We start from the raw sequence: 25,023 nt of genomic DNA on the forward strand, positions 1-25,023 counted from the left end.
GAGAAGCAGGAGGATGATGGCCTGTAAAGGTAAGAGGAAGACAAATGCATGTAGGGTAATTGGTCCCAGAACTTCAAATGCTCAAATTCACCTTGCAGTTGTTTCTGAAGTGGACATTTCTAAAGGGCATCAAGCCAAGTAATTTTAGGCCAAATCTGTGGCTATTTAAGGAAATACATTACAGAGCATTGCGTGACTCCCATGAAACATCATTTTAATTGTGCCTGAATCTGTGCAGTTTTGCCCCAGTGTGGAGCCAGAGAAGCAGCGAGACAGGGCTCTGTGGTGCTCAATGCCAAACAGAGTGAGAGCCAAATCTCCAAGAGTAACAAATCGCATTCACGGACAACCTTTGTTTTCCCTCTCCGCTTTAAATATTCCCTTACAAGTGTTACAAAATATAAATTCAATAGCCTCGTGTGGGTGAAACCTAGAAAGAGCAAATCCCCGTGTGAAACCTGCCAGCCCATTTGCAGGATAAACCCTGGTTTGTGCCAACGTGTCCCGCTTTGAACAGGGAGTTTCCTCTCCGCAGGCAACACCAGCGTGGGCCATCAGCATTTCCCTGAGGGTGTTTTTAGAGAGGAGGAGGTGCACAGGTAAAGAAAAATGGTTTTCAAGAGAAACGGGACGTGGTGCCGGACCTGGGATTGCTCCCGCTCAGCCCCCTGCCCTCCTGCAGCATCTCCTCTGGCAGCAGAGTGGCACTGCGAGCACAGCAGATTTCAGCAGGCTCTTTGAAGTCCATCAAAGCAATCCTTAACGCAGTGTGACCAGCTTAGGGCTTTTTTTTCTTTAGCATTAGCTGCATGAGGAAGAAAGCACAGCCATTGCAGGTGGCAACGCTTTGTCCTGTGCTGGAGCACGGGCGCTTCATCAGGACCGACTGCCAGAGGAACATAACCTTTGCCCTCTCATTCTTCCTAACCAGGCTAAATGAAGCTGTTTTTCCAGTGAATTTCCAGCTATTAAAAGCTGTTTTTCCAGTGAATTTCCAGCTGTTTCCAGGATATTAAAATAAACTTCTCCCCAAAAGCTTCTGCCTGGAAGCAGCCACCCTGTATTTGCCTTTGCTCTGTAACTCTCTGTGGTGTTCACTGGAGCTCCCCTCTCCAAGGCTATCCTCTGTGCAGCTGAAATTAACCCCTATGCAATCCTAGAGAGCACTGATATCTCACTTCAGTCACAGTATGACATTATTTGAAGGACTTCGAGGCATCTTGTCTCTGTGAGAGTCTTCTGAATGCCACCCATCAGGTATATCATAACCCAAACTGGATGTTCTGCTGTGTCTCACAAATATTTTGTAATTAAGTCACTAGGCAAGAGGGTTGGGTTTTGTCTTTGTCTTGCTTTGTTTGTGTTTTAACCATCATTATTTGCACCCAAATTCTAAAGTCCATGATTAGGGCACCTACGGTCAAATTTCCTTTAACTCTTGCTGAGGGGAGAAAATTGAGCCATGGCCTTATGATCTGAATATAAGCAAACAATCTGTTGTGACAAACTCACAGGGGGATAAAAAAATATGATGATTCAAGGCAACAATATCCTCAACCTGAGATCATCATTTTCACAAAGGCAGGGGGTAACAGCTGCTTGTTCATCAGAGGATTATATCTTCCCGCTGTTACTGCTGTGACCCTAAATAAAACCTCTAATGCCAGCGCAGCAGCATGGCCAGAGAACCCAGTGATGGCAGGAATAAGTCCCTCCCTTCTGCTTTGGGGAGGTTTCTGTGGACAGTGTTGTCTTTCTGGAGCATTAACTGAATTATTTTTTCCTGTTAGTTCCAGAAGTTGGAGATTCAAATAATCTCTCTCCTATCACAGATCCCTTTCTAAAATTGTGAGGTGTTCCTGTCCTGCTGAAAATGTAATTGAAAGGCATATACAAATATAGCATTTCATTCCAAGATTTTCCTATATTTTGATTAAAAACCTCCTGGATTCTAAAGCTTAGGTTGTGCTAGATATAAAAACACATGTTCATCCAAAAGCACAACATGAATGAATGCGAGCATTAAATTCTGCTGACCATTCACTTGAAATTTTTTCTGCCACATGTGATTCCAGGACAAATATTGATTGAATAACCTCTGTGTGTGTGTGAAGTGTGGTCTAACACCCAGAGTGACCTTTCTCTTCCATGTCTAATCACCAGCGATAGCTGTAAGCTTCCTTTTGTATCAAAAATCTTGTTTCATAACCCAGCTCTCCTGCTCTTTGGAACCTGAGTTTCTCCATTTGTTTGTTCAGCCAGTTGAGGTCTGCTGGGATATTTCTCTGTTTGATTTGCTTGTTAGCTTTGTTGCTGGCTGAAATGGCCCGGGGATGGTTTGTTCAAGGCTTTTGTTTTCTTTTCTGGGAGAGCTGGTGGAGGGTTTTGTTCTCCACGAGTCAGGCAGCATTGCTGCACATGAGGTTTGCCTCGCTGCCCGCTGCACGCCCGGCCGGGCAGGTGGCACCGTGTCTGTGCACACGCCTGGGCTGAGCATCACCCTGGCCTCTCAGGGCTGATCCCATGGCTCCTCCTTTTCATTTATAAAAGCACTGGCTGATGTTTTGACGTGCTGGTTTTTTGGGCCACAGCCTGTCTCTTTCCCTGTCTTTCCCCACAGAGGGGCTGAGCCCCTGGGGCAGATGGAGGGAGAAGTGAGGTCAGGGCTGGTGTTTGTTGGGACTGGCTTAATCAAAGCTGGGGAAATACGGGGTGCAGCAGAACAAAGCAGTTTGAGTGAGTTATCTGCTTGCTCTCTCTCTGCCACCCCCCCTGTCTCTCTCTCTTAGAGATATTCCTTATTACAGGGAAAGGAGACAAGTATGATAATTGTCCCTAGAGTCACTTTCCACATTCACAGAGTGCCATGTATAAGATCTTTACAAGATCTTTACAGACCACATATCTCCTCTGAAGGCATCTCATGGGAAACTTGGGGAAGAACTGCAGCCCCCCTCCTTGTCTTTGGGACATGAGCCATGGTGGCAACTGGAACCTGGATTAGTTGTCTTCCATTTGTGCCATCATCAAAACTACAATAGCTCAGGCCTCCAGTTCCCACCAGGGATGTGTGCATTTGTGTGCACACATTGCTCCCTTCCAGCCTAAGAAACGGTATTATTTATTCTCATGTCAACTAAAAATACTCATATTGGTTTTTCCTAATGTTGTGATTCTTACTTCTCTACATAAATATACATAAATAAACATGCACTAAATATATACTGATAAATATATATATCTATATATACACATACATACACACACATATATATATATTCCTTCCCTCCAGTTTCTGTCTTTTCTCACAGTCTGAGAAGTCCCAGTGAGAGGACAGTAACTTTCCATCACAAATGCTTTTCCTGTGACTGTTTTTGTTTTCTGAGCCTGTCACATGAAAATAGACATAATATTTTCATTTTGGTTGTCTGTAAATAAAGAGAAATTTGACTTCCAGTATGTGTTCCTAGAACAAATCAAATTGTTCTAAGATTACTCCCTTTCTAAATAATACTTACAATTTATGTGCAGATAACCCCCTGATTTAAAAGTACTCTGATGATGAACAGAAATCTCTGTTACACAGTGGTTAATTACAACAGTTTCAGTTTTGGTTGGTATTTGCTCCATTAGTTATTCATACCACAAACAAATATGCTAACAGCTTTTTGTAACATTCTCTAGAGACGTGATTAAAACCAAATTTTAGCCTTCACAGATCCAAGCCTGTGTCTGGAGCCATGCATGTTCCAAAACGAGGAGATGAAGGGCTGTCGGAAACCTTCTTCCTCCCCTGCCTGTCCTAATCCAGCTGGTAAGGTCTGGTGGACAGATTTCAGCTGCCAGCAGGGCTTCTCTGGGGACTGCATCCTCTTCCTCCTTGGCATAATGGCAGGAGATTGCTTTCCCTGAGGATTTCTCAAGGAAACAATCTATACTTTTAACATTAGCTCAGCTGGTGGGAAGCAGCAGTGCCCCAAGATGGCATTACGGTTTTCAGGGAGAAAAGTTCCTCTCTACAACTGAACATTGCACCTCCTGAGATGCTCCTGGGACCTCCAGGTGGGTTACAGGGCATTGTGATACCTCAGCTTCTGCTGGCTGGCCTGCTCCCTGTCCTTGGCTTGTCGGGCCACAGCTGGGCTACAGCTCATCCCCTCTGCCTGAGGGACCTAAAGCAGGACCTAGAAGGGACTGCACATCACCTGACACTTGGGTTTTTTCTGCTGTGAGCAAGCATTACCAAGTCAGACCCACAGCACAGAGGCTGAAAGGATAATATGGAAATATTTCCTTTAATGCCCAGCACAAGGATCCTGCTATTGTCTCGCAGCTTTAGCTCACTCCAAGCTGCACAAGCATTTGGCAGGATGGCAGGATGCTGATGAACCTTGGTGTTGGGGCACATGAGGTGGCAGAGTCCCTTGGAGACATCTTGTTCACTTCCACTGAGATATCTGCTTATTCCACATGGGAACAAGCCTCCCTCCTCCATGGAGGGTGAGAGCAAGCTGTATATTGAGATGATGGTCCAATGAATAACCTCTGGTACAAGAAATCTCTGAATTTCGGGAAGCTGGGAAGCTGTGCTGCAGGAAGAAGAGCTTGCTAAACTTTACCTTCACTTTTGCTATCCTTTGTTCTTTTTCTAGACTCTTTCTTCAAGGCACAGCAGTGGTTTAGTGGAGGTGTTTTTCCCACTGCTGCCTTCCATTCTTAAAATTTCCACCATGTGAAAGGGGAGGTTTGTTGGGGTTTGTCTCTGAGTGAGGAAGACTGTCCCTGCAGCATGAATGGATGCTCAGTGTGCTGGTGTGGAACAGACTGTGCCAGACCATTTTGCATTTGGATCACTGTATTGACTGCTTACTTTGATCTCTGTGATTCACTGTCCATCTCCCTGGCACATAATTTAGAAATCCCTGCTCCAGAAGTATTTACCTGCTGAGGGAGCAGACTGAATATTAGGTGGAGGCTAGAGAGATCCTGTTCCTTTGCTTACAGCATGCACAGTCAGAGGCTGTGTTGTGTTGACCCTGGCTGGATGCCAGGGGTTCATCAAAGATGCTCTAACACCCTCACCTGGATGGGGGAGATAAAAAGTAACAAAATAGATAGAAAAGCTCATGGGTCAAAATAAGGACAGAGAAATCATGCACCAACTGCTATCACAGACAAAATAGACTTGACTCCAGGAAATTAATTTATTACCAATTAAGTCAGAGTAGGGTAATGAGAAATAAAATTCAAGTCTTAGAACACCTTAGAACTCCCATCCCTCCCTTCTTCCTGGGCTTGACTTCACTCCCACTTTGTCTCCCTTTTTTCCCAGGTGGCACAGGAGGATGGAGGAGGGGGTCTGTGGTTAGTTCATCACACATTATGTGTGCTGCTGCTTCCTCCTATGTTGGTCTCCTTGGAAGATACAGGTGTCCATCTGCTGCTGTGCACCCTCCTCACCTTCCTCCCCTGTCTCTTGTGGCTCCCTGACCCCATGTTCATGGCTGCTCTGCTATCCCAGGGAACTAAACTAAGAAGGAACTGCTTATCTAAGCATGGGAAGAGATGAGGGACCATAGGCCTTTCTCCTTCCCAGTCCCAGGGAAGAGAGTTCAGGCAAAGTAGAAATGCTCTGGCATTAGAGAGGAGATTGGCATACAGGCACAAGCCAGGGAGATGGGTGCCTTGTAAAAAAGGGGGAACAGTCTGAGGTGTGCAATGTGCTGCAGAATGGAACAAAAGACTTGCAAGGAAAATTGCATGGTAGTATTGGAACTAGGCAGGACTCTGAGTGAGCTTTCTGCCCATTAAAGCACCTGCAGAAGCACAGCTCCAACAGAAGAAAACAGGAGACGACAAGACAGAGAAAAAGTGGAGGCCAAATGATGCTGTATGCCCAACTTGCAAACACCATCAGGTAAACCCAAGCTTGCCCCCAGGACACCTCCAGAACAGCCCTATGGAACTGACAGGTTTATTGCTTCATTTTTGTTGTTGGTTTGGTTTTTTTTTTTCTGTGGGTTTTGTGTGGGTTTTTTTGGCAAGGAAAATTGCATGGTAGTATTGGAACTAGGCAGGACTCTGAGTGAGCTTTCTGCCCATCAAAGCACCTGCAGAAGCACAGCTCCAGCAGAAGAAAACAGAGACGACAAGACAGAGAAAAAGTGGTGGCCAAATGATGCTGTATGCCCAACTTGCAAACACCATCAGGTAATCCCAAGCTTGCCCCCAGGACACCTCCAGAACAGCCCTATGGAACTGACAGGTTTATTGCTTCATTTTTGTTGTTGGTTTGGTTTTTTTTTTTCTGTGGGTTGAGGGAAAGTGAGAGTGTGGACCAACTACTCACACTTAGCAATGCTTGCAGGAGAGAAACTGTCCCACCTGGGACCAAAAGGCAGACAAGGAGATAAGGCTGGCCTGCTTCCACTGTGCTGTTTGCTATCCTGGTGGGAGGACATGAGGCATCACCTGTACAATTTCCTGTCTCCACTCAGCTGGGCAGTGGCTCAGGTGTTCCAAACTGTGTCACAGCCAACCCAGCCTGTCATCCTAGCAGGTGCTGGGGTGACATTTTGCTTAATACCACAATGCAGGACTCTGAAGGGAATTTTAAAGGGTCTCAGGTATTTTAAAGGTTTTGAAAGCTTTCCATCACTCTGCTTTCAGAAGAAGGGTTTTACTGTGCTTATTCATGACTTTGATGCTTGGAGCAAACAGATGCTTGTTTAGAATTAGGTCAGAATTCCCAGACTCGTAGGAAATACTCTCTGCTTCATTTTGCACTGTTTAGTACCCAAAGCTAACCATGCAAACTGTCCCTGTGAAAGGTCTGAGCTGTTCCCCCACCCAGGGCACTTCTTGTTCATGCTGAGAGCTCTCTCAGAGTGTGAGCAGAGACCATCTGTGCATGGGCTGGAGAAACTTGTGTAAATATTGCTGCTTTGAGGCTGGTATTTAGAAGGTGCTGGGCTAAATGATTTATTAGTGTGCTCAGTGCTGATGCTGAGAGGGTTCTTCTCGGGTTGGCTTTTATCACTGACACCTCCTTGTGGGGGCTCACTTACTGGAAAATTCCTGGTAACTGGATAGTGGGAGGGACCTGCAGTCCCAGGACACGTATCTTATGATCTTGAGCTGGAAGCTGTGCAATCCCTCTCAGCATGAGAGAATGAAACCCACAGGCACGGCCATCCTGGAGGCATGGCCTTGCATTAGTTAAATTTGATGGGAGAAGCTGCAACCTCTACACTAATGGCAGCTAAAAGTTTATCCCTCCATAGTTTGTTTCTGTAATTTTTGCATGGTGGCTGAGGAGCTGTCAGAAATTACCCTGTACAGGTCCTTGAGCAACCACCAGCAGAGAATGGGTGGACCCCATGTGTCTGTAAGCCTTCCCTGTGTAAGAAAAAATCCTTCATTTAGAAATCCCGATAGTCTAAAACTCAGCTAATGTCAGATTTTAGGCCACTTACTTATTCCCACTGCATTGAGTAGAGCAGAGACCTGGGCATGTGGGGTTGGAGGCCACTGGATTCAGCAGCCCAGCAGGTAAAAATTATCTGTAGGCAGGTTGAGTGTGAATTCCAAAGTGGCACATGCACAAACCCTGTGTACATGTGGCCACACACCACAGCCCAGTGTGGTGGATTAAGCCCAGCTGGCAGCTCAGCTGCTCACTCACTCCTGCCTGGTGGGTCTTCAGTCACCTCCAGGAAAGCCGGACTCCATCACACCTGGTGGTGGCTTGGGAAGACAAACTCCATCACTCTGAGCATCCCTCCCTCCCTCCTTCTTCCCCCAGCTCCACATGCTGAGCATGATGCCACATGGTTTGGAATACACCCTGACCCCTCCCAGCTCCTTGTGCACTCCCAGCCTCCTGGCTGCCTGGGTGCCACGAGGAGCACAGAAAGCCTTGACTCTGTGTAAGTGCTGCTCAGGCAGAACAAAAACATCCCCGTGTTTTCAACACTCTTCTCAACACAAATCCAGAACACAGCCCCACACCAGCTACACTGAAAAAACCCAGATCTATCCCAGTCAAAACCAGTACGCCCAGAAAATACAGCACTTGCACAAGCTGCACAAAAGTTTTAGTCCTGTCCCCCTCTGTGTCTGATCCACACAAAGACCTGTGTGTTGGAAATACATGCAGACACACCATGAGGGCAGGAACTGTGCTGATATATCCAATCTGTCCAGCACCCACTGGCACCTGGGGGGCACACGAGCCCCCAGAGGGCTCCAGCCCCACTCACTTGCAGAGACAAACATACACACACCCCCACACGAGGCTATGGACCCCTCCTGTAACCAGTCATGGACACCCAGCCTGCCTAGCAGCTGGCCCTGGATGCCCTTAGCAGTCTTTGGACAGACACACACACACACACAGACACACACAGACACAGACAGACAGACACACACACACACACATGCAGACAGGCCTCACCATGAACCCCAGACCCCAGACCTCACACTCTCCCCTGTGCTTGTCCTGGATCAGTAACCAACTCCTCCAGCTGTTTTGCAGGTAGAGATGGAGAAATATCTGGCCCAGGCTTTTTCTGTTTTGAGATGTCTCCCAAGCCACCTATTCTGCTTTCCTGCCAGCAGCAGTAGGGAGCCTCTCCCCAGGGATGTGGCTGGACACAGTTTAATGATCAGACAGGACAGATGGCAGCAATGAGGTGCAGGGCATGGCCAGACAAGGACACTGACTGCTCTCTTATATCCCTTAACTAATTATTCCCCAGGCCACTACAATCCCTCCCTTTTGCCACTTCTGATTCCTGCCCATAACATCCTCCAAATTTGTTGCATCCCAAGACACTGTTCCCCTGCACCCCATAATGTTCCAAACCTCTCAGGTGAGCCCCTCCTGTTCCAAACCCCTCAGGTGAGCCTCTTTTGGCCCATGGGACTAAGGGTTCCCTGGGACAGTCCAGCCAAGGGCAGGGAGGGGTCATGTCCCCAGTGAGGTTATCAGGGTCTCACCACCTTTTGTCACATAACAACACTAGGTCTGGAATATGAAAGCCTTTTTGCCCTCTTTGAAAGGTTACTTTGAAAGCTTTGCTTAAGTAAAAGCAGAAATTTATACAATCTTTGGATTTTTAGAGGCTGCAGCTTTGTTGATACAAAAACCGTGGGCTTGGTGGTGAGATCAGGACCCTCAAAAGCAGTGCAGCAATGAAAAGAGGAAAGGAGAATGGTCTGAAAACACAACCAAAATACCTGATTGCACACACATAAGTAGTAAAAGAAGAAGATCTCAGAAGTGCTGGCAGTAGGCCAGGAAAACACTGGAATTCCACATGTTGAAAATTCATCACACCTCCTTGATATAAAGTTACAAGCAGGCCACTTCTGAGCAAGAAATGAGTCTCTATTATCCCAAAGCCTTAAAAATTGAATAGGCTAGTGAGTGGGAGCTTGGAAATCCTCCCTGAAAAATTCTTCCCTTCAACTTCAGCCATGGCCAAGGAATAGCAGGTCTTTTGTGGTTTGGGTTTTTTTTTAGCTTTCAAAAAAATGAGAGATGTGCAGAGCAGCAGATATTCTGCTTGAGGACTGCAGAGAGAGCAGCCACACACATAATCACATTATCTTACTTTTCTACACTCTGTCCTTGATATTTTTCCACTTGCATGATTGGTTACTATATAGCATAAGTCTATACAAAAGATGTAGGTCCCTTTGTCTGAGTGCTAAAACCATAGCAAATAGGCAATAGGATTTAAAATACAGTAAGCCAGTTTGAAGCATTTGATTCAACAGCCATCAGTTGCATGATGGCACAAGGAAAGTTACTAGAGTAGGTTTTTACAGATGGGTGAGTTTTGAAAGTGGCAGTACAGTAGGCCAGGATCTGACCAAAATGGTCTTGGAGCACCCTAAAGTTAACATGCTTCTTTGAGAAAATGAAATATTTTCACACAAAACTCCCTCCACATGAGTTGCCCTCTGCCAGTGCCCTAACCTACATCCAAGCTTTCTGCAATGGGATGTGAATTACAGCACCTTGCTTTCTGATTGCTGAACTCCATCACATTTTAGAGCATCTTGACTCTCTTGCCCTTTGAAATAAGGGCCCCTTTTTAAAACACTTCAAGTTAGTCTGAGCTGAAAGCCTGAATCCAGAATCGTGGGAGAGATGGGGAATTGTGAGGGAAAAGATTTCACCACCAGGAATGCAGGCCCTTGATGGCCCTTGGCAAGCAAGCATCAGTTTTGTTCCTGGAAATGGATGTACGTCTAGAACTTGGAAGAGCAAAATAAAGCAGGGTGCTGCCTCTAGGTCGCAAATTAGAGTGGCAGAAAGAAGAAATGTTTGGTTCTGGGAGTCTCCTGTGAGTCTCATAACTGCAAATTGAAGACAGTTCCCTTCAGAATGGCTCAGTGTGTGCTACAGCTCATGGGATGTCTTTGCTGAGTGTACAAGAGCTGCCATGGGTTTTGGGGACATGGGTGAGAGCCCCTAGAATAGGTCATGTCAAGTCTACAGACCCATTTGGAATAACAATTTGTAACCTCTCTGGAAATGCCTTAAATCTTACTGTTCCTCTTCTCATGTCCTTCCCAGGTCAGTCCTAGGATAAGCAGATTCTGCAGAAGTTTTCTTCTGAGAAAACCATGACAGCTATTTTTATATATACTGAGTTGGAAATTGTTGACATCGCAAAGGGAAATATATTTTAATAGCAATTGTTTCAGTGCCAGTTCACATTTGCTTTAACATAAATGCCTTTTTATAAATGAACCCAGTTCTGTGAGAAAATCATACATGCAGTAACTTCAAAGAGCTGGCACTGCCTGGAAACCACCAGTCTCCACAGCACATACCTGTCTTTTAAAAGAAATATTGATCAGATTTAATGACTTGTGAAATGAGTCATATATTTCCATATATATTTCCACAATACTGTATCAGAACAACATGGGCATTTAATGTCTTGACAAAATTTTCACAAAAGCCTCCTTTGCTTATCCTTGGGGTGAAGTGCCACCAATCCCAGAGCTCACTGGCTCAATGCTCTCTGTTAACCACAGCAGAAGATGGAACAGAAGAGACGTAAATGCAATTATTTTCTTGGGAATGCATAATACTTTTCCAGGATTGCTAAGAAAATATTCTCTGTCAATACTCAGAGGCTGAGGAATAAAAAATGCTTTCTGACACCCCCCTGAACAGTTAACTCTTCCAACACAAGTGTGAGAAGAGAATCATATTTCCAATGATTTCATGTGCTTCTCTATTACTGACCAAAAAAGAAGTAGAAGGAAGTATGACTAAAAAAATATTCTTTACAACATTTTACTTTTTTTTTTTTCCTTCCTGAAGTCAAATTATGAGGATTAAACTTCAAAAGTACCATTGGTTTCTCTGGATGGCTTGCCAAGCATTTACTGATCTATTAGCAATTAATAGAGTGTGCTTGGCAGGCTAGCAAGCTGGAAAGTATTCATTTCATATCCAGCAAGCAAAACACTTTAGAAACACATATAAAGAGCACAGTGATTTCAGAGAGGGTTGTCATGATGAGTTTGAGCTTCTTGCCTGCTTCTATTAATTTGGCAGTAATGATATAAGTTCAATTGCTAGGGCAGACTGAAATACTTCAAGAAGTCTAATATTTCAAACCCAATTATTTTAGACTTCATTTAATGGAAAATTTTGCTATTTTGTTCCAAAGTGTAAGACTACTACAATCTGAGATGCAGGATATTTCTATGGAATAGAAATAGAAAATTAGATTTTCTGACTTGCAGCTATAGTGTCTTGGTTCTAATTACATTCATCCTTACATTTGTGTGAGAGAGTACCTGTGTTTTTGCAAACTGGCTTAAGTAAAAGAAAATTTGAATTAAAATAATTGCCTCTTCTAGGACATCTGTTCAACATTAAAAGAGTATCAACTCATTATCTGATACACATTATCCAAGATAATGTTAGCTTTTTTTCATTTTATGCCTCTTTTCAATTGCAGCTTAAATTCCCAAGCTCTCTGAAATGGTGAGTCATTAGGAATGTAATTTCAAAGACTGTATTTAATCTCTTTATCTTTTCCCACAACTGATTTACCCAAGGGCACAAGTAAAGCACACAAAACATATTCCTAAAGGCCCCTAAATTGTTATTTCTTTCTTATCTAGCTTTATTTTATTCTCACTTTATTTAAAACTGTTCTAAAAAGACTCATAGAGTTGGTAATTTTGACTGTGAGGGAATTGTGTGGCTTTTATCACCATATGGATTTGAGCTGATGACTAGATCTGAATTTTGTGTCCTCTGCTTCTTGTTTCATGTGTGTTTGATCCACAGCACCGTCTCCTATCTATTCCTATTGACTCCGGAATACAAGCATATAAAGGTTTTGTCCTTTGTATCACTACTTCCTTTTTTTTTTCTTAAAGCATTATCCACATGAAATTGTTGTATTAAGTAGGAACCATGCTAAGTAAGGTACTAAGTAACTGAAAAGAAATGAATTCAAAACAGTTGTTAAAGTTAATGACGATCAAAAGTGAAAAAACCCCCAAACCCAAACCAAAAATCTAACTGATCTCTTCTTTGAAGTTTAAAGACCACTCAGAAATAAAAAAGAGGGCAAAAGGGAGATCTTCTGTATTTCTAAATTGTTGTTAATATTTTATTTCTCCTGGTACAGTACCTGAAATATATTAATGTGCATTATCACCACATGTGTGTAATATCTTTGAAGACATGGTGTAGAATAGAGGTACACATGGAACTCTTCCTGCAATTATTTCTGGGGATATTTTCCTCACTTTTCTTGTCTGAATATGTCATGTATGTCACCAGTTTGTATTGATAACTTTGTTGGTGCCTTGGTTAGTTCCAAGTGTAGTCACTTACCGGTATAGCAAGTATGTAACAAATGTTACTGTCCTGATTTGGTAACATGCTCTAGTTTGAGGATGTCTTCCCAATAAATACATGTTTTTAGCTTAAATCAGCTTCCTTATCTGAAATGAAAAAACTTTTCTCCCATGTTGACCTAAACTCCAACTAATTTTCCTAATGAGATGCTAAACAGGAGCCTTGGCTATAGCTGAGGCTGATAAGCCTTGTTCATGGCTGCAGCTGGAATGCAGGCAAAAGCCACCCAAGGACAAGCAGGCTTCAAATGTCCTTCTCCAAGTTCCTGCTGGGCAGGGTTATCTGCCACCATTGCTAAGTGTGGGAGACAGACCTCGCTGCCCTTGACTGGAGGCTCTCTTCACAATGAGCACAATACATAACTTCTCCCAGACCCCAGGAAGTCCATGTGGCTCTGCTGTGATGGTGCTTGCACCTCAGGCACTGTCCCCAGGATGCCAAGTATCTAGCCACATATGTATCCTAAAAAATATTCTAAAAAGAAGAGCTAGCTTTTAAAGGAGTGCGGTGAGACAGAATACAATTGCAATTCAGAAAAAAAATCTCATATTTATCATTGAGGGGAGATTGATGTATATTTAGGGGAATCATAATTTTGAACTTGATGATCAAAATGAATTGTATATTTTTATAGCACATCCTTGTTCTAAGAAACAACAACCCAACCTGTGCTGTCACTTTGTAACCTGTAAAATAATTCACAGAGGACAATGCTGTTTTTATAATTTACAGCACATTATTTTTTGATGCAGTGACATACAGTTTGCAATGCACAGACTAAAGAAGCAAGCTGAAGTAAATCTAAGGAAAACACTCTACATTTTAGGTTTTACTGAAAAAAAACCTAATCCTAAAGTAAGGTCCATCTTCCAATGAGGTAAACCTTGGGTTTATTTCTGCAGTGTCTTGCTACCTTTTCTTTCATAGTTAGGTGTCTGTACTTGTAACAGAGAACACTCCTGGAAACTTTATGCTCTGTGGAGGAGCACAACAAAGACAGATTATGTTGAGACTGAGCAGTCTTCTAAGAGACACACGGGACAAAGGAAGTGGCAGCTTCTTCTTCCAAATGCTGCACAACTGATTTGTTTGAACACAGCAAACCCTTCCCTTCAGAATCAGGGCTGATATTTGTTATTTCTAAAAACAAGAGTCCACTGATACCCCATGATGTATCACCAACAAGAACCTCGTCATGCTCTTCTGCTCTCTCCTGTTTCTCCCCGGCCTATGATTTTTCTGCTCTTGTATTGTCTTTTTTTTTTTTTTTTTTTTTTTTGACAGGAGTTTCTAATTACCAGCACACAGACATAGTTTTCCTTCTGCTTCATTAGAGACAAGGCATTTATCCTTTCTGCATAAGAAAGGCAAAGTTCAAAAGCACAACTAATTAAAAGCAACTAACAACCAAGTTGGTCTCATAGGCAGCACAGGAAACAGCTTGCCTGTGGACATTTTACCAGCAATTTGACTTCTGTGCTCCAAGCAGTCTAAAAAGCCACTTTTTTATCAAAGGCTTCCTTCTCAGGCTGGGATTGTTTGCAGAGTAGACAGATAACACTTTGGAAGTGCTAAAGCCATGACTTTGCCATCTTTATATTTTTGGGAATGACACTAACCCACCAACTTGATGTTGTACAATTGTTGGGTCCACACCAGCATCTGAATGTCACAGGTTGGAATATATGCTAAGAATCACTAGGAATGTGTGTATTCTAGCAGGCCATAAGCTCAGCTGGAACCCAAGAGGTTTACCTTGATCTAAGTTCAGAAAAATTCAGAAGCCCATTCCAGTTTTCAACCCATTCCAGGGAGAGTGATTTTCACTGTTGTCAAATGGATGAGTTCCTAGATATTACTGTTTCTTTGGGGGCACTTCCTACATAAATGTCAAGTCCTGAAGCTCTTGCAGTCATGACCAATATTATATCATTATTTATTTACATGACTGCAAGATGCACAAACCCTAGCATTGATTACTAAGTTTTCCTTTATCTCATAAAATGAGAAGAGGCAGCATGAATCCTGAGATGTAGTCCCAGCCAAAGACAGGAAACCAGAAGGCAGCTGTGGCCATCCTGGCTGTTCTGCCAGGTGGTGGATATATGACCCAATAGGCACTGCTGTTCAGAGATTCCTATCTGGATGCTCATACTTCAAGACACCTGAAGAAATTTCTCCCACTGTCTCAACTTCTGAGTAGTGCCGTCAGGTAAGAAGCCATTGAATATTTAGCTCACAAACATTGGTTTTAGCCCCAGTCTCCTCCAAAGACAGAAACCTACTACAGCTTATGGTTTTTATCTGATTTTTTTTTCCCACTACCAACTGTGGAAAACCCCACAAATCTCAAAGAACACAGTCCACTCCTCTTGACAGCACAGCTGACTGCAATTACAATGTGCTACCATGCCATAAAGAGGACAAATACAGCCAATGTGTATAAATGTAACAATATTTAAAGTGATTATTTTTAGCAGACTTTCCTTGTTGTCTCTGATTGGCTCCCTTTTTTTCGTCCATTCCTTCAGGGCAAAAGATACTTATTATTCCAAGAGTGTCCTAAAAATGCAGGTTAGTCATAATTAGCAACTTCTGCAAATAGAAATATTTAACCAAATGTTTAAAATTTATAAATTCCAACAATCTTTTTTGGTATACAAAGGTTGCTTTGTATTTATTAGAAACACTTCAGGTATTTCTTTCTCTTATTTTTGGAGGAGAAATCAGTCTGTTTCTATTCTTTTTTCTTGATTTTTACAGTTGATTTCTTACTTCTCAAGATGAAGTGAAATAGTTTTTTTGGCATTAGAAGAGCTAGAACAAGAGATCTACAATTTGGAAATCAATACAAATGTAAAACTGGCTAACTATCAAAGGGTAAGAGTAATTCTTACACTGCTTTAAGCTCAAAAGCAGTTCCTTACTGTCCTCTAGTGGAGCAGTAATATCCCCACAGACACTACGTGCTCCTTTCTTCTTGTAACTAAACCTGCTGCCCTTGGAGAGCAATCCTTGCTCTTTCCTTTCCTCTTCATGACTTCATCAGCATCCATCACATCCCGTCTTGTGTGTGAAGGGGTTCTGCTCTGCAATTTCTCCCTCTTCAATACCCCAGTTCCCCTTGTTCCATTAAGAATTTAACAGACTTCTCCCTTGACCCTTTCTCAGAACACAAATAGGCTGAATAAAATGGTACTTAGCAGAATCCCACTGTAATGTCTTATGGACCTTTCAACAGGCATCCTCTAGGAGAGAACATCTGCGCCATGACAACTTGGTTCTACTGTCAGATAAATCATATTTTGACATCTTCAAAGTATCTAAAAGGCCATCAAAATGGCAGCTGTAAAAAGAGCAATCCTTTCACATTGTATTTATAGAGGTCTGAAATTCTTGTTTGTTACATTCATACGAATTAGCCCAGCTCCTCTGACTCCACAAAAGTCAGCAGGCTGCAGCCCCACTGATCTCCTTGGAGTCTTCTTTCAAGCCTCCAGACAGGATTCTTACTTTGTTCTCCTTGACCACCACAGCTGGTTTCTCATGTTCCATGCTATAGTGAGGGATTTAGGGGTTTCTTCTCTCACCTTCCAACCCATGGGAGCAGGCTCCAATCCTGTCCACTTACCAACACCCACATCATTGGCCTCTTCTGCCATTTCAGTTCCCAACAGCTCTGCCCACCCACCCTGCAAAGAAAGGTTCCCAGGCACTTCCATAATGAACATTGCTGTAAAAATCCCATCTTCTCTTGTCATCTTACCTTTAAATGTTCCCATTATTGTGTGATCTTTTACTTTACCTTTCACTTTATTTCTTTCAGAAATTGTCTCAAACTGATGCCTTGAGAGGCTACCTAGAACAGGGGCTAGACAGTGTTAAAGAGTAAAGTAGGTATTTATTAAAAGGCCTTCAAGGATACACCTTGGGCAGTACAAGAGCCCAGCCATGGCTCCAGCCAAGATGGATGGTGGGTCCTGAGTTTTCAAACTTTTAAAAGTTTTGATCCATTTACATATTTGGGTAAATTGTCCAATTACAGCTTCAGGTCATGAAGTCCCATCCTCCTGCATTGCTCTCCTTAGTTTGCTGTTGTTTATACTTTCTGGGCCTGAAGCTGCAATGATGTCCATGGCTATCAGAGTGGAAAAGGATTGTTTTGTTTAACTAAGCTGTGAAGAGAACTTGCTAACACTTTATATGAAGTTCAGAGTTAAATACTAATGCAGTACAGAATCTGGAAAATATGAAAGCTAAAACTTAAGGCATCAAAACAGCCTACTTCATAGCAAAACTTACATTTGACAAGTTGTAGAGTGTTCTACTTTTCTTTTGGTGGATGTAGCTTCTATGTGTAAAGGCTCTCCCTAGTAAAAAGCAGTCTCCTACCCTACTCTTCTTGCTAAAACTTATTTTTGAATGGATAAATATTTATGCAGACCGTGTAATAGTTGTTCTAAAACAATTTTCAAGATACCTGCAAGAATTCCACTTTTTTTCAATTAAAAAAAAATTCCAGGAAACCAGACTTACCTTGGAATGGGTTGACTGTCTGTTCCAAGAAATGATTTTACAGTGTTGTAAACATTAATTGTATTAGTATCTATGGGAAAGACTAAAGACTTGTTATTTGGCTTTATGCCTTTGGCATTCCTTAGGATATACTCCTGTGAAATGCTGAATTAAACCAAGTAAGCAGGTAGGATAGGGACAGTGCCTACAGTCATCCCTTCTACTTTTCTGCAAGGCCTGTAATTTCAACCTAAAAGGATTTTGTGCCACTTAAGTTACAGTTAAATTGATCACATGTGATTTACTTTTCTTGGGCCTATGCTACAACCTGTCCACCAGCAGAACCTGCCACCATTCCTATATAAATACACAGCTGAATTTAAATGGTCCTATCCACCAAATTTTTAAATATATTTTTATACCCATACATAAAGCATAGAAACTATAGATACATTTTTATATAAACTATAGATACATTTATATATATAAATGTATAGAATACAGCTGAATTTAAATGGTCCTATCCACCAAATTTTTAAATATATTTTTATACCCATACATAAAGCATAGAAACTACAGATACATTTATATATATAAATATATACAGATAAACCCCCAGATGCATCTGTACTTTCTATTGTTTTATTTTTACTTCAGACATTTCAATAGTTGCTTACTTTATGATCTCTTTTTAAAAGTTGTCAGTACTTGAACCCAACTCTGATTGTAGCTTCTCTATTCCTAGGGATCTTATGGTGATCTTTGGCTTGTCAAAGGCATAAAGCCTATGTAGGTATTACCCTGTCTCTGTGATACTGTATAATCTTAATTTCCCAATGCAAGTATGGAAATATATCTCCTGCTACCTGCTACAAAAGATTAATTTAAAATATCTCTGGATAATAATTTGTAACCTAGGTGATGACTATTGCTACCCACCAGGAGAACTCTGGGCAGAGCTGTCACCCAAATTTAGAAATAACAATAACAATGCTTGTCTTGATCAATAAATGGGACACATATATGCAAAGATATTTCAAGGAAAAAATAAAAGGAATATTGGATGGTCTAATTTAAACACTAAGGAAAACATGGTGTTATACATTCATTTAACACCAAATAACACATGTTATACATGGTGTTATACATTCATTTAACACCAGAATTGAAGAAAGACACTTAGACTTCCTGGTTTTCACACCTCCAAACTATGAACAGTAGATACATTTCATATTTAATACAGCTTTATTCCAAGTAGATACAACCATTATTGCAACAAGAGAAAAGAAATACATGAAAATCCAGAGCAAAATAAAAGCACCCTAGAAAATTGTCATTTCTGTTCCCATTGACAGACATTTACTCTTGCAAGAACAACTGATTTCAGTAACTTCAAAGCAGTTACTCACTGACACAAAGTTCAGACAGGAGTTGCTGGAATTTCAGCTGTTTGCCTTAAAAAAAAAAAAAGTAGGAGACCTCTCTGACAGGTGCAAAAATGAATACAAAATGTATTAACACAATATGAAACAAACATACATTAAATAGTTTTGTTTCCTGGTACATCAGACTTGCAAATGAATTTTATAAAATTTACATATTCAATTAAACAATTTATCTATAATTGTGGAAAACACAGTTCTTTATTTCAAGTTTATATTAACTATAAATATCTACGGACAGGAGAGATTCACTTCAGGCTGGCACTTCTCACTTCCCCATCCTTTATGTCTTCTGCTCTTTTGCTTTTGGAGAAAACATCACAGCATAGGGCTGCCGCCTTTTTGGACGTTGACAGGGAGCAAGGTCCTCTTTAATGTAGCCTTAAAAAGAATAAACCTAGGGTAAGAAATACTATAAAAAAACAGACATAACTTTAGCTTTAATGTGTGTTTAGCCTCAAAAAATAACTTGTGAATTTTTTTTTCCTTTTGGGACATCTGGTTCTGACTTCACGTAAGAGTTTTGAGATCCCAGTGTGCAAATATTATTCATTAAAATACACAGCTGCTTTCTAGTAGGTGACAGCACAGTAATGAAATACAGACAGTTGACAATGAAGAACAGAATGGAAACTATGAATTGTTCATCTATTCAAAACAAAACTGCACTTCCATTTTCTTTTACCAAGGATTTTACATAAGAGTAACAAAGTATGTAAGAACTGCTAATTCAATTCACTAACAAAAATTACTTTTGAAAATGTAAATCCCAGTCATACAGAGGAAACTTCAGGCACATGTGTTTTTTAGGTATAAACAGTACCTCCCTCTGTTTTAAGAGCATCCAGGTTTATTAAAGACTGGGAAAAGCTGAACATGAGCCTATGGATCAAACACACCTTGAAAGCTCTCTGATAAGAAAAGTGAAGAGAAAAATTCTATAACATGCTCAACTTAGCTAACACTGACAGCAAACAGACATTTTATGCAAATCAGTTTCAGCACCTGGCTTTTGTCAGTTCCTTACTCTTCATCAGCAACAACATCCACCAAAATGAGAGTAGTAGATTTCTATTTCATAGTTGGAAAATTCTGTCTACATAACTCAGTTATTTTAAAAAAAACCAAAACAACACAAACAGATGGTTCAAGATACCAAAGGAGTAGAAAATACCTATGGTTGTACCCCACTACACTGGAGTGGCAAGAGCAATTGCTCATCATGGGAACTCTCTCTCATGTTTTAGTTCTCTTGCTGCACTGCTATAAAATATTTCCTTTTCCAAGGAAGAGCTAATCTAAAGTCTGCCTCTGATATGCTGTTGAGACCATTAACAACTTACTCCAGAAGAACAAGGAGACAGCCAAGAAGCTAATTTTTAATGAGCAGATTCCACACGGCTAGTAACAAGTTATATGGTCCATAAAAATCAAGGCTCCCTGTTGTGAAAGATTAAGGATGATACTGCAACACTATCACACAATACACATACACAACTCTGGCTACATTTTCCTATGTCTGACCTGGCATTGTTACAAGAACAGATAAAAGCAAAGGTTAATGTTTCACAACTAATGCACAAGTAAAGATATAAGGAACTCAAGAGTGCCTATAGGCCTCCTCACTCCAGCACTTCACCACTTCTGAAGAACTGTACATAGAGTACACTACAAACTCACCGTGTTTTAACATAATTTGTAAAACCTCATTTTTACACCAGGCTCTAAGATTTTGAAAAGTTATTTAGAAAGAACAAACTTCTATGTGAAGACGAGTTTAAAAAAACCCCAAAACCAAACACCACATCTTTCCATTGTCACTAACAAGCAGGGTATGTGTATGAAAATCTGTTTAACTACACCTTACCTGCAACATTTCTGTTATCACCTGCTATTATGAAACTCTAAAAACACTGACAAAGGACATCAGTAGTGCTGTCTCTCCTAAGTACAATCTCTTGGCCTTTACCTCTGAAAATCCAATTGTTGCTTATGGTCAAAAATATATAGGGTTTAAATTAAGTTCTATGAAAATCCCAATTATTTCTGCCTTCTCTATCTAGACTCTAAGAAATTCTTATATTCCTTTCTTAGTAGTACAGGAACTGCTAAAACCAGAAAATGGTGGCTGCAGTGGCTACTGAGAAACAGACCTCAACAAGAATGGGTGAGAAAGGCTGCTATATGAACTAGAGATAATTTCAGGGAGAAAAAAAAGAGCTTTAAAAAGTACTTTTCAAGCTTTTTTTGGCACAAACCTCTTTCCACACAGGTTTGGGTGGAAGGAAATCCAACCTCCCAGAAATTTTCAGGAGTACTTGGAGGAATGTAGCGAAATCTATGTCTTGAACAGGAAGCTAGTTTCTTCTCTCTTTCTTCTTCTGGAATGTCTGCATAATACTGAATGTAAGGGGGGGAAAAATCCCAGTTTAAAAATTCATACATAATAGAGCGACTGCTTTACACAATTGACATTATCAATCATTGTGTTTATTAACACAGTTATCTAAAAACAATGGTGAGGACAGCCAGAGTAGAGATTCATTATCCAAGTGACAAACACCTGGCAATTATCCTAAAAGCTTACTGAATTTACAGACTAAGTAATACAAATTTATTGTGGCAAATTTGTTAACCTTCTATCTTTTAACATACCATAAGTAACAAGGTTGAGGCATGTGTACAATTACTTATGTCAACAGTCTACTGACTTGTTTTACAAAGCTAAGTAGCACAGGTGTTGAAAGAGATCTGAATTTTAAAATTTATTAAGTGTCAGTTTGCATCTAGAAACAAAATAAAAAAGGGAAAAAAACCCACTACAAACCCCATGCTGCAGAATTATTTCCAATATCAAAATTTACAGCAGTAGCTGCGAACTTAAGTCAAAGTGGTTCCTACTTACTTAGTCTCAAATTAGAAGTAATAAAGAGTTAGTTTAAGTAGCTGACACTGTGAGTCCAGAAATTATCTGCCAGCTGAGCATTCTCTATAGTAAATTGGCTACACTCTTTCACCCCTGTTAGCTGTACTGGGGGCTGCAATGAGAAAAGTACATACTCCCTCCAAACCTTTTTGCTGGGTGTTTCCCTGAGTAGCAACATAGAAAGTTTATATTTTCTTCCATGCAGTTTTCTACTGTTTTTTATTTGTCATTCTAGTTCTATTTCCTAAAAATACAAGTTTGGACCTTAGAGAAAATAGAGGGTCAAAATATTTTAAAATTGAATGCACTGTTTTATTCAAGTGGTAAGCAACAGTTACACACAAGAAACCTGACCCTTGTGAAAATGGTAAAACAATTCTACTGAAATGGCAGTGTTACAATTCAAAAAGGCAAATTAAAGTTTATAACTCATTCAATCAGATGGAAAGTGACCTAGACTGGGGAACTTGGGAAGAGAACAGGATACCTCTGTCAAAAGATATTATTTCATGCTCTCAGATACTGGCATGATTTCAGAAAACCTACTTGGAATTGTAAAGTATGCTCATTCAACTTTTACTAACAGAAGTTAAGAATGAGGTGTTAAGTCAACAAAATTAACTATACGAATTCTAGAGTGTCTGTATAAGACAAATATTGTTGAGTTTTATTTAGGGATAATTAGCAGTGCTCCTTATTTTGTCCTGTAAATAGCCTGAACTTTTAGAAATTAATCTACTAAAAGTTCTTAGTGTGTTGCATTTTTTAGTTAAACAATTTATGATTAGTAAGGAATAATTACAGATCCAACAATGAAAAATACAGTACGGTTTAGCAGAAACAGAAAATAAGAACAATCAAAAATCATGATAAGCATGTTTTAAAAATAAATTAGAAAGAAACTTCTTGTTTGGCTTCTTTAGAAATCTATTAGGGTTGACAGAGAGTTATGTATGTCAGCTAAACAGCAAAAAGAACTCTCAGCTGTTTTCTAGATTGATCTCACTGTCCACAGCATTTTTAATCCACACAAAACATTTGAGCTAGGCTTTTCCATGTGTGAAGATACTGCAATCTCATCCTGTCTTCCCCGTAAAAGAATTGTTTATTGAACTCTACAATTTGCAGTTTCAGAAAGGGAACAAACCCTAAAAACATTCCTCCCATTAGTTTGGCAGACATTTACAGAATAATTCCTGTAATCTAAATACATATAAAAACACATCAGAATGATCTTCCTACTCACCTAAGTGTAGCAACACTTAATAACCACTCTAACAAATGTTATTTTTACAAGCTACTTGTAACTTCTGCCTACAATCTTTTTCTGATAGCATCACAAGGTCATAAAAAAACAAAACAAGACTTCTTATCAAAAGTTCTACACTGTAAAGTGAATGAGATGCTTCCACAAAGCTTTAAGATAAGCACCTATAAAGGACTTCAATATCAGCCTGCTGTGGCACGTGCAGAAGTTAAATCCCAGGTCTTCTCAGAGTGACAGTAAGTGACCCCGCTCACACCATTTGCAGTACAAGGCCAGCATCAATTTACTGATCTCTATCCACTCCCTAAATATTCCCTTAGACTTTGGCAGCTTTTCAAAGCCATATGGCTAATCAGCAAGCCAAGACTTTTCTAAAGCATCATTTATGCTTTATCCAATACTCCCTTCTTCCACAGGCATTTAATTCAAAGCTAGTTTTATTATTGTGCAATGACACAGCCAAGCATTCCACACATTCCAAGACATTAATTTTGAATGGTGTAGACTTTAAAAAAAAAGCCCAAAAAAGCCAAAACCAACAACAAACCCAAACTTTCCTAGCATTTAATGTAGAAACCTACTGTTACAAAACTGGAGCTGTGAATGTTTCCAGACACTATAGTTATCACTCCAATTTGACAGAAAGCAACACAAATTTGATTTACAGAAGGAAGATCTGTAGCTTACAGAAAGAGTAAATTAAAATGCTTAACACATGGCTCTGGAACCATGAAACAGACTGAAGGTTGGGGGCTATTTTGTTTTCTTTCAAACTCTTTAAATCAAACGTATTTTTTAAAATGGTATTTATAGTTGACTGTAAAAGTTAAGTATTTATATTTAATGAGTTTTACCAATATTTTCCAGAAAATATTTTCACTAAAAACATACTCTAATACATTTCTTCAGCTAAGTAAACGGGACTTGACTATAAAGTGAATAGCAGGAGAATCTCTGAAAAACGTTGGTTCTAGATACATGTGGAAATTAAGTGGAAAGATTCCAGAAAATCCACCATTGTTCAGTCATTAATCCACACTTCTACTGAGTCATCATTTATTAGATCATAACTCTATTAATGGCTAAATAAAATGTGTTCTTATTACACATGTAATTACATCAATATTTTATCTCCTCACCAAGTATCTGTAACCAAAGCAGCTTAGTAAATAGGAAGGGAGGAAAAAATGTGTAATGTGAAATCGAAAATTTTATACCTTTTAACAAGTATTAACATGTATTTTTTTTATTAACAGTAATCTCACTGGAACCATGATGCAAGAAGCTCTTCTGTCATGCAGATCCACACAAAAAAATCAAACCCAAGTCTTTCCATGCTATATGTGGTTACTGCACTAAAATTAAACAAATCACCTGCAAATTTGGTTATCCAGCTTTGGTAAAGACTTACTTCCCAGCTACTGTAGGTAATGATGATGATGCAACCAGATTAATAATTAAAAACAGCACTTCAGCACTTAGATATTGTCTGGAGTTAGAAGAATGGAAGACTGACAAATTTTAAAGCTCTACTTACTATTTCACATTCCTTACAAGTGTGGCCAAGTAATTTTCTTCTTTCTTCTTTTTTTCGAATAACCTCAATATGAGGAAAATCTAACACAGTATTCTTTCTGAAAAACAAAAATGTTTTCACAGAATAGTATGTTTACTTCTTCTACATGACTGGAATTTTCCATTCTTTTAGAACATAATGATCGACAGACAAATTTAAAAAATTATTCAGAAAACATCTACAAAACTCAAATCATACTGCCTTTCATAGCTGAATAGGGCAATTTCTATAAATAAAACAGTTTTCAAATGCAATATGAACTTTTACATAACCAGAGATGATGTCTCATTATTATGGCTTTTCACAGTGTAATAGTAATTACTATATAGAAATTACTCAAATAGAGACCTTCTATTTCTGTCCAAGACAGAGTTGTGCTTGCAATGATTT

General features: G+C 40.2%; 1 protein-coding gene across 3 annotated transcripts in view; it reads right to left on the reverse strand.

The window, feature by feature from the left end:
• Window positions 1-18,660: 18,660 nt before the first annotated feature.
• Window positions 18,661-25,023, reverse strand: part of RBBP8 (RB binding protein 8, endonuclease) — a 40,648-nt gene continuing 34,285 nt past the window's right edge. For all 3 annotated transcript variants that reach the window (XM_039730157.1, XM_039730158.1, XM_039730156.1), the window contains 3 exons: window positions 24,595-24,691; window positions 21,123-21,264; window positions 18,661-19,245 (listed from right to left, as the gene is read on the reverse strand). In XM_039730157.1, the coding sequence (XP_039586091.1) occupies window positions 19,148-19,245; window positions 21,123-21,264; window positions 24,595-24,691 (337 nt within the window). In that variant the 3' untranslated portion in view covers window positions 18,661-19,147. The remainder of the gene's footprint in view (window positions 19,246-21,122; window positions 21,265-24,594; window positions 24,692-25,023) is intronic.

Source organism: Passer montanus, unplaced genomic scaffold, assembly GCF_014805655.1.
Source record: "Passer montanus isolate IOZ18808 unplaced genomic scaffold, ASM1480565v1 scaffold70, whole genome shotgun sequence".
NCBI lineage: Eukaryota > Metazoa > Chordata > Aves > Passeriformes > Passeridae > Passer > Passer montanus.